We start from the raw sequence: 10,577 nt of genomic DNA, 5'->3' as shown, positions 1-10,577 counted from the left end.
TGCCCCATGAGAGAATAACAAAAACCCTCCATACCCCTGGACTTCTTCATTAATCAAGAATCCAATGCAGCTTTAAAAATATTCAATGACACTGCGCTCACCTTCTATAGACTTTCAAACCTCTGTGCGAAAAGATTTCTCCTCATCTCCATATTAAAAAGAAACTGTCCCCTCGTTCTAGGTTCCATCACAAATGAACTACCCTCTCAGCATATACCCTAAGAAGCTGTGAGGATCTTGTATGTCTCAATAAATGACCCTTCATTCTTCTAAACTCCATTGGAAATAGGCCTAAACTGTCCTACCTTTCCTCATTGGATAACAGCCATACACCCTCCCCGCCTCAATTGCAGGAATCAGTGAGCTTGCGCCGAGCTGCTTCCTTTTGATTTTTTCACCCAACATTCCCCCTGCTCCCTTCCCTAATCCCTTTCTATTGCTTAAAACTAATTACGTTTGTAACTTTTTCCTATTCAGCTCATTGACTTGAAATGCTGTCTCTGTTTTCCTCTCTCATTTGGTATAACAAACAAAGGCAGGACTTGTACAATTAAAAGCAGGGCCTTGGGTAGTGTTGTAGAACAGAGAGACCTAGGGGTTCAGGTACATAATTCTTTGAACTTTGCGTCACATATAGATAGTGTGGTTAAGAAGGCGTTTAGCACGCTTGCCTTCATTGCTCAGTCCTTTGAGTATAGGAGTTGGGAAGTCATGCTGAGTTTGTACAGGACATTGGTGAGACCTCTTCTGGAGTACTGTGTCCAGTTCTAGTCACCATGTTATAGGAAGGATATCATTAAGATGGAGAGGGTTCAGAAAAGATTTACCAGGATGGTGCCAGGAATGGAAGGTTTAAGTTATACAGAGAGGCTGGATTAGTCTGGGACCTTTTACACTGGAGTATAGGAGAATGAGGGGTGACCTTAAAGAGGTTTATAAAATTATGAGGGGTATAGATAGAGTTAATGGTTGGTGTGTTTTCCCTGGGGTGGGGATTTCAAGATGAGAGGGCGTATTTTAAGGTGAGAGGAGAGAGATTTAAAAAAGACATGAGGGGCAAAATTTTTTACACAGAGAGTGGTTTGTGTGTGGAATGAACTTCCTGAGGAAGTGGCAGATGCCAGTACAATCACAACGTTTAAAAGACATTTATATAATTACATGAATAGGAAAAGTTTAGAGGGGTATGGGCTACGCGCAGGTAGGTAGGCCTAGTTTAGTTTGGGATTATGTTTGGCATGGACTGGTTGGACCAAAGGGTCTGTTTCCATGCTGTATGACTGCCATAGAAGATGGTTGAGGCCAATGTTTTCAAAAACGAGTTAGATATAGTTCTTGGGGATAAAGGCATCAAAGGGTATGGGGAGAAAATGGGAACAAGATACTGAGTTGAATGATCAGCTGTGATCATATTGAATGGCTGTATAGGCTTTCAGGGCCGACTCCTGCTCCTATTTTCAAAGTTTCTATATAGATTTCTGTGTAGATTCAGTGTGTTTACCACGAGAAATGCTATCACATGCTGCAGGCGAGGCACTGATGTAGCATGGTGCTGTACAGCAATGTGCCCACGCCACGTTGTCGAACAGAGAGACCTCGGGGTTCAGGTACACAGTTCTTTGAAAGTTGCGTCACAGGTAGGGTGGTTAAGAAGGTGTTTAGCATGCTTGCTTTCATTGCTCAGAGCACTGAGAATGGGAGTTGGGATGTTATGTTGAGGTTATAAAGGACGTTGGTGAGGCCACCTTTGGAGTACTGTGTGCAGTTCTGGTCATCCTGCTATAGGAAGGATATTATTAAATTGGAGCAGGTTCAGAAAAGATTTACCAGGATGTTGCCAGGGCAAGAGGCTGGTGTAGAGCGTGACAGGTTGAGAGGTGACCTTATAGAGATTTATAAAATCATGGCAGCATAGATGGGGTGAATAGCAAAGGTCTTTTCCCTAGGGTGCAGGAGTTCAAAACTGGGGGGCATATTTTTGGAGTGAGAGAAGAAAGATTTGAAAGGGACCTGCGGGGCAACTTTTTCCACTTTTCGTGTATGGAATGAAATGCCAGAAGAAGTGGTAGATGCAAGTACAGTTACAACATTTAAAAGACATTTGGACAGGTACATGAATGGCAAAAAATTTAGAGGGATATGGGCCAAATGCAGGCGAGTGGGACTAGTTTAGTTTGGAATTATGTTCGGCATGGATGAGTTAGATTGAAGGGTCTGTTTCCATGCTGTATGGCTCTATAAAATAACTGATAACTTAAGTACATTTCACAAGAGTGGGGTGTATATCGTTCTCGTAAACGCCACTGAAGTCAAATTGAACCTTTTTGGGCACAAAGGCATTGTTCTTCATGTATTTTGTAATGTTTACATGAAATGTAATTTCAAAAGATGGTGCTCCCAGAAGCAGAACTTACTGCATGTAAAACCAACCTAGGAGACATTACCTGCTGCGCCGTTTTTACAGGTGAGAGAGGTACTCCTTGCCGGCTCAGAACTGGCACAAACTGGTTGCTGATCACAGTTGCAATCACTTGCCCTTGGGAGTTCAGCAGCATCTGTGGTGTAACTGCTTGCACTTGTAGGCTCTGTGCTGCCACTGCTGTCACTGGGTTGGTTGTTGTTATTGTTGTTGGGTTCATGACTAAGGGAACAGTTCCTATGACCTGCATTTGAGAATGACAAAATCAGTCGTGGGATACAGTGAAAAATAGGAACTGCCAAAATCAGAAAACTTCTGCCATGAGATTTTACAAGAATCCCTTATTTGGCTATATTGTTAAGTGATTTTCACAGCCTGTTTTTAAACAATGCGCTGAATAGAATGAGGTCACTAATTTCCACATGTTGACTGTACTAGACACCATATCCTTTTTATTTTTAGACTATGGATGAAAATGGGAAATATGGGCACTGCTTCAAAAAGAGAATGGACAAGGAGTTTTTCGCAGCTTTGGAAAAACACATGAAGTTAACTGATGTGTACGAGACAATGGGGCCATGGATTCCAGACAAAGTGGAACCGTTTGTTATGAGTTCAGGAGAGCTCAACATAGCAACAAGCCTTTAATTAGTCTGGTTACAATTGAGCACAGTCTCCGTGATGGGAGTGAAAGACAGAGAAGCAAGAAGATCTCCAGACGTTAGCTGCATTAATCTCTTTCTCTCTCCCCACTTTCTTCAGTTGCTGTTTTCTCCAAACTTCTGTTGAAAGGGCAGAAAAACTACATTTGGAGATGCTGGAAGAAATAATTCTAAAACCTAAATACAACCAGAAAGACTCCAGGTCAAACTAAACAGCCAGCAAACTACAGATGCATCATCGCTGCAGGTCTCATCCAAGAACTGAAGACTGTGGAGCCAAACTCTCTAGTTTTGTGACTTTGAACTGGTGCACAGAACTGTATTGCTCTGTTTGTCCTCCATTCATAATATGTGTTTTGTATTATGAATGTCTATGACAGCTTAAAAGAGACAAAGTTCAAGTTACATAAATTAGAAATTCTGTTCTTTTACCATTCTTGTTAAATTTAAGAGTGTAACAATAAATAGTTATTTTTATTGTTACTGAAGTAACCTGGTGTGGTTTACTTTTATCCTGGGTAGCAGTAAGTCAGCAGCAAACTGAGATTCGTGATAGTGTCGCTGAACCTTCACAGTTTTGTAGCAACTCCAGGAATAGCGAGGCTTGATTTCCACAGCACAATCCCAGTGGGTCTTGACAACTGCATGAAATGTTGGGGGGGGAGTCGGGGTGCATGGTAAGTTCATTTACATGGCTGTCTTGTGCTGAAAGCAATGTACGTTTGTTAAGGCCACTCCTGTGAGGTGATTTGGGTGGTGGACACAAGTATCAGGTCAATGAGCCTCCATTTCTATTCAGTCAGTTTATTTAAGACATAAAGTTAAGACAAACATAGTAATCTATATCAGGCCCCATTTGATAAGCAGGAACATACTGGGAACAGAAATGAAGGGCTGGATGTTGTCTACAGTGTGCCATTACCAACCCAGCGACTAGAACTGTGCACCATTTCTGCTTTCTCCCTTTTGGCTTTTCCTGACACAATCATAATTAAAATTTGAAGTGCCAGCAGCATATATGGGAAACACATTCAATTTAGCATCTGTGTTGAAGGACATTGTTTGAGATCACTCAGAATGGATCATTAAAATCATAGAATCATAGAATTGTACAGAACTGAAGGAGGCCGTTCGTTCCTTCGTGTTTGTACTGGCTCCCGAAAGAGCAGTTGTGCATGAAGCCATAGCCCCATAAGGACTGTGCTAGCCAACACCCTGAGATGGACAAACATTGGACAATACTGACACTGTCCGCTAGGCCCATCATTTTCTTACTCTGAAGACCTCCTTTTTTCATTTTTCCATATTTTTGACTGTGGGCTAATATGAAGAAAGGAATGTTTTAAAACCAAGGACAGGGGAAGAGGTTGCTGCACTTCAAGAAACAGGGTGGCACGGAGACTCAGTGGTTAGCATTGCTGCCTCACAGTGCCAGGGTTACAGGGATGGGGGGTGGGTCTGGGTGGGATGTTCTTTGGAGGATCGGTGTGAACTCAATGAAGTGAATGGCCTGCTTCCAGACTGTAGGGATTCTATGAAACAGGTTACTGGAACTCATTGTGTGTTATGTTTACGTTGCTGTGTTGCAAGCTATGGAGGAGGAGAGATAAGATGATATGGCACTGAGTTGGATGAGATGCAGAATGAGTTTTTGTCCAGCAACAGGTAGCTGACTGGTTTGTGTAACTGTGACCAATTACAGATATTGGACATCATCAGTCTGATGACAGCTTTCTTATTGGTTCCTGGGCAGGTGAACAGCTTGGTTGTTTACAACAAAGGGAGAGAAGCCCTCGGACTATGGACCAAAAAGGTTCTCTCTATATCTCTGCAGTAAAAGTAACCAAAACCTGAAGAAAGCTGTTATTTTCTCTCATCAGTTGGTCTGAGCTGTTGCATTTAATAATTAACACTTGACATTATAATTAGTGTATCATTCGCCCTGTGCCTTCTGCGAAGAAGTGGAAGACCTGGAGAAGAAGATCAGAGTACAAAAGACTTTTCAAAGCAAAAGAAACATCTCATCGAACCCTGTGAATGGATGCTATTAAACTGTGTTTCCCCAGGGTTTTTCCTCCACCCATAACACCAATTTTTTTTTGTTTGTCTATGTGTGTCTGTGTGATTAGGGGTTTTAAAAGTAGGTTGAAGAGCTATACATTGATAATTTACAGTTTTGTCTTTCTGTGGCTTGAATTTATTCATTTGTAATACATAGTAGTTCTTGTTAAGTGCAAGAACCTGCTTAGTGTTTTATGTCAGCCTGATTCCATCAGACAGGTAAACTGGGGTCTTTCAGTACTTTGATTAAACCATTATCTTTGTGACAACCCCAGGAATAGTGGGGCTTGAGAATCTGCGCACTTTCGCAAGTGGGTCGTAACATTACCTTGACAGACTAGGCCCTTCCTACTTCATGGCTCCAGCTTCCCGACTCCTTACCACTGACTTGTCCTTTCTGGTCCAGAGCCTCCATGCAAGCTGCCGTTCGCCTGCGCCGTAGAGTGAAACACCAAAAACTGCTGACTTTGCAAACAGCTGCACAAAACTGACAGTTCACCATTTTGAACTGATTAGGAATCCTGTGGTACACATTCACCTGACCTTAGTAAAAATGACTTTGTGTTTATGAATATTCATGATATGCAGATGTATTACAAGTATGGACCTGCAAAAGATTGGTGGTACTGTTCGACACAAATATGTTACTGACTTTATCTCTGCCCATCATTGGGAAATCAAACTTTCTCATCCTGCCAGATTAATTACCCGCAGGCACCAGTCTTCCCACCTTTGTAAGCTCCATTAACCACCCCACTCACCCCAAAGATTCTACATCTCACAGACTTTGCCTACTTCAGCATATCAAATAAATACAAATAAGTTGAACTTGGGTAGTAGCAACCTCCAACACTTTTGTGAAGCCAGAAAATACATTCCAGGTTAAAAAAAAATTCTAGGTTGTTGTTTGGAGGAGCCAGCAGTTGGTATTTTAACGATTACTGGCTAGGCCACTCAATGCCAGGTCATATAGGTACAAATGGTACATTCTCCATCTGCGTCGTAAAATTGCAATCCAGATTCTCACTATATCATATGAACCTAATTTACATAACCAAGAGGACTACTGCCAAAAATAAACAGTTTCCAGTGGTTCAAAGGGTGCTCCCTTTAAAAATGACAGTGGCTAAAAGGCTGGTGTTAATGAAGAACCAAGTCTTTGCTGCTGTTACTGCTGTGTTCATGCTAATTTAACCAGATGGCAAGTGACCTTAAAGTAACTGTTGTTCTTACTGCAGAAGTTCCGGGCTGGCTTGACTTATGCAAGAGCAAGCAGAAAGTACTCTGCTCCTACTACAGAATTGTTGAACAAAATAACTGCCTGCTCCCTCCAGGTTTGGGTGTCAGCAGGAACAGTTTATGCATATGCTCAATCAGCCACTCATGCTAAAGCGTGCTGCTTGCTGGTTGGCAACTGCTGGGTAATGATGAACTTTTTCCATCTTATAGAGTCGTAGAGATGTACAGCATGGAAACAGATGCTTTGGTCCACCTCATCCATGCCGATCTAGTCTCATTTGCCAGCATTTAGCCCATCTCCTCTCTAAACCCTTCCTATTCGTGTACCTGTCCAGATGTTTTTTTAGATGTTGTAATTGTACCAGCCTCCACCACCTCCTCTGGCAGCTCATTCCAAACATGCACCACCCTCTGTGTGAAAAAGTTGCCCCTTAGGTCTCTTCGAACTCTTTCCCTCTCACCTTAAACCTATGCCCTCTAGTTTTGAACTCCTCCTCCCCAGGGGAAAGACCTTGTCTAGTTACCCTATCCAAGCCCCTCATGATTTTATAAACATCTATAAGGTTACCCTTCAGCCTTTGACGCTCCAGAGAAAATAGCCCCAGCCTATTCAGCCTCCCCCTGTAGCTCAAGCCCTCCAATCCCAGCAACATCCTTGTAAATATTTTTGGAACCCTACCAAGTTTAACAACATCCTTCCTATAGCAGGGAGACCAGAACTGAATGCAGTATTTTACAAGTGGCCTAACAAATGTCTTGTACAGCCACAACATGACATCCCAACTCCTATTCTCAATGCACTGACCAATAAAGGCAAGTGTGCAAAACTATGTTTGAAGATTTCCCACTTAGTAACTTTAGTGCCCAGTTCATGTGGGCCAAATTCCTTCTTAGCTCACAAAATATTATACTTTTCCAGTCTATTGCCTTGTTTTTGACTACTCCATCACCTTTACCTATTGGGCTGCCAAGAGGTTCTGTACACTACAAAATGTGTGACTGTTCAATCAGACCGTGTGGAGCAACTGGGTTCACAAACAGACAGAAATTTTTGGAGAAACTCAGCAGGTCTGGCAGCATCTGTAGAGAGAAATCAGAATTAAAGTTTTGGGTCCAGTGACCCTTCTTCCGAATGAGTCAACAGATAAGAATGTTTTTTTTTGACCATGTATCAAGACATGTGATAACATGGGAAGATGGGCAAGCAAAGAATTTTGCATAGATACAGCAATCAATAATCTGAGACTGTCTGTCATCTCGGGGACACAGCTTCAGACTAAGTCACAATTACCGGTGTAAAAGTCATAGTTCTTTGCAGATAAGGGGGGAGAATGGCAGATGTGCAGACAATCTAAACTGTTCTCAGAAATAAAACCAGTGACAAACACCTGCCTCACCACCATTCAGTAGAAGCAAGTACTTGTGACTCACCTAGCCTGAGCGATAGTCTCTACATCTTCCTGTTTCACATATAGATCTGGTGACTTTTACTGCTGGTAGTGTGTATTGGGATTTGATGGGAAAGATAGTCAGAATGTTAAGCTGCTCTGTTCAACTTCCCAGTGCAACAAATACATTTTTATTACTGTGTATACAAATTGGATAAACTTCCAACCTGGTGCAGACTTACCTGTCCTTGTGCATTAGTTATGATCTGACTTGTAATTCCTTGGAAGCTGGGCACAGCATTTGCAATAACTGGAGTGGCAGTCAAAGAACCCACAAGTGAAGGTTGACTACTAAGCTATCAAAGGAGGGAAAAAGAAATCATCCAAAAATGCCAAACACAGCTATGATATAAAATCAAAATACACAGGGTATGCACAACGTTTCAAACTCTTAATTTATCCTTTCCTTTTTCAGATGCTGATGGACCTTGCTGCGCATTCCCAGTGTTTAGAATCACAAGAAGGTATAAAGGAGATTGTGAAACAAGCCTCTGCATCTACTCTTTCCACTCGGGACCTCAGTTAGCTGCAACCTGCAAGACAGACGTCAGTACAGCAATATACTTAGCACGAGGTGAAAGTAAACTGGCATTTTGCGCTAAGTGAAATAAACTGCCAGGGAACATAAGGTTTACTTCAGAAGATGTGTGTTTAAAGTTCTTAATTCTGTACTTTTGATTGCTATAAGGATCCTGTACAGGTCTGAAGAGAAAAAAAAAAATCTTGATGATTTCTTCACGCATCTACTAGCTACTCTGCTGCAAGATGGTTAATGTTCTACCATTTCCAGAGACCAGGATTGCTGCTGTTCCTCAAAATAAGCATCTGGACAGCCTGCAGCTCATTCTGTCAATTCTCTTTCCAGTTTACTTAAAGGTACCCATCAGGTGGTTCAAACATTGGAATTGTTTTTTGAAGTCCAAAAGACATTACATGTTGCTGAGTTTTACTTTCTCCGTGGAACTCTTTGGAGCACTGACTTCTCTAATTCTGTGCCTTTAGTTTCTTTCAATCCATTAGTGAAACAGAAACATTTGCTGTTGATAAAAAGGAAGAATATTGCAAGTACACTAATGTGGTTGGAAACAATGATGCATGGGATGCTAAGAATACCACACATCTCAGAAGATTAGATCTGTTTCAACAGTTGCTGAATGGGTTAATGGCTGGCTCCACGGATGTTTCTTGGAAGATGCTGGAAAGAACTAACCAGTTTTAAGTTTAGTCCATTCAATCCCAATAGCAGTGCTATCAGGATTATGCATTTTAAGTAGTTCCAGGTGAAAAACATTATTGACTGTGTGCCTGGTGTGGCACAGCCTCCAGAAACAACATTTGTTCCTGGAGTCCGCATAATCACCACAGATAATGATACTCATCAGAATGGTTTTCCTCCTATGCCTATGAATCTCTGATTGTCCTCTCCTAATGTTACAGCTCCTTATCTTCCTGTCCTCTCAGACTTGATGCTGCAACCCTACCGTGTGTAGCACAAGGCTTCTCTCTACATTTTGATATTGAACTGCAATACTTTAACTCCACTCATGGATAATTAATGTGATGTTTGAATAAGGACATTCCTCACCAAATTATCAAGACCTTAAGAATCAAGAAAAAAGTTTGGTGTCGGGTCTACAACAGAATTATAGGAAGAATTAAAGCATGAGCAATTTCAGGAGGTGAAGCGACTGATAATGTTCCAAGCATTCACATACATTACTACAAACTGGCCAAATTCACTTTCTAGGAGATTCTTAGATTTTGTGGGCAGGATTTTTAATTTAAATGCGAGAATACGCATGGAGGGGAGCGGTCTGTCAGACCTCAACCTCTAGGGCTATGCCAGTTTCCTGATGCTGACACAGTAAGTTTAAAAGGCTCCAACAGAAGGTGATCTCACTCAAAATAGTGGACGGCCCTCTTAAAAATATATCTAGATAGTGGGTCTCTTGTGTCCTACGTCTGAGCCAGGCTGATGAGAAAAATAGGTTTTTAAAAAATCAGGCATGGGATTCCAACTCCATTTTGATTTAGCCCCCTTTTGCTCTCCCCTACCTCTCTCACACCTTTGATGGTTTGCATTGTCCTTAATAGGCTTTGCACAGAATTTATTTAATTGGAAACATGGTAATATAGATCGAAAAAAATATCATGGATGATTTGGTGATGGGAAAAAAAAACAAACATTCAGTTGTGTGTGATAACAATGCTGGATATAAAATAAAGGGATCCATGCCAGGACCTAACCACAACATGGCAACAGAAAGACACCACTGAAGAAGGAAGGCTCAAAGAAGAACCTCAGTTACAGATAATCACTTGTACAGTATCTGGAGAATTATCTATACTATCTCTTCATTCTGGACAGTGTATTTTGGAGAATTTATTTTTTATTCATTCAGGAAATGTGGGTTTTGCCAGCAGGACACAACTTACTGCCCATCCTTAGTTGACCTTGTTATATTTCCAAGTCAGGATGGTGAGAAGCTTGGAGGGGAACTTGCAGGGGGTGGTGTTCCCATGTATCTGCTGCCCTTGTCCTTCTAGATGGAAGTGGTCATAGGGTTGGAAGGTGCTAAGAACCTTTGGTGAATTTCTGCAGGGCATGTTGTAGATGGTACACACTGCTGCTGTCGAGCATCGGTGCAGGAGAGAGTGGATGTTTGTGGATGTGGTGCCAATCAAATGGGATGCTTTGTCCTGGATGGTGTTGAATTTCTTGAGTGTTGTTGCAGCTGCAATTATGAG

The 10,577-nt window shown here is 41.7% G+C and overlaps 1 protein-coding gene across 1 annotated transcript in view; it reads right to left on the bottom strand.

Moving 5' to 3' along the window:
* The window catches only part of LOC109925716 (POU domain, class 6, transcription factor 1-like), a 66,587-nt gene that overhangs the window by 2,236 nt on the left and 53,774 nt on the right, over window positions 1-10,577 (bottom strand). Inside the window, exons 5-6 of the mRNA XM_048618835.1 lie at window positions 8,012-8,125; window positions 2,445-2,663 (exon numbers count right to left, since the gene is read on the bottom strand). Coding sequence (XP_048474792.1) covers window positions 2,445-2,663; window positions 8,012-8,125 — 333 coding nt within the window. The remainder of the gene's footprint in view (window positions 1-2,444; window positions 2,664-8,011; window positions 8,126-10,577) is intronic.

This window comes from Rhincodon typus, chromosome 41 (genome assembly GCF_021869965.1).
Source record: "Rhincodon typus isolate 14 chromosome 41, sRhiTyp1.1, whole genome shotgun sequence".
NCBI lineage: Eukaryota > Metazoa > Chordata > Chondrichthyes > Orectolobiformes > Rhincodontidae > Rhincodon > Rhincodon typus.
This window is presented reverse-complemented; position numbering and strand designations above follow the sequence as displayed.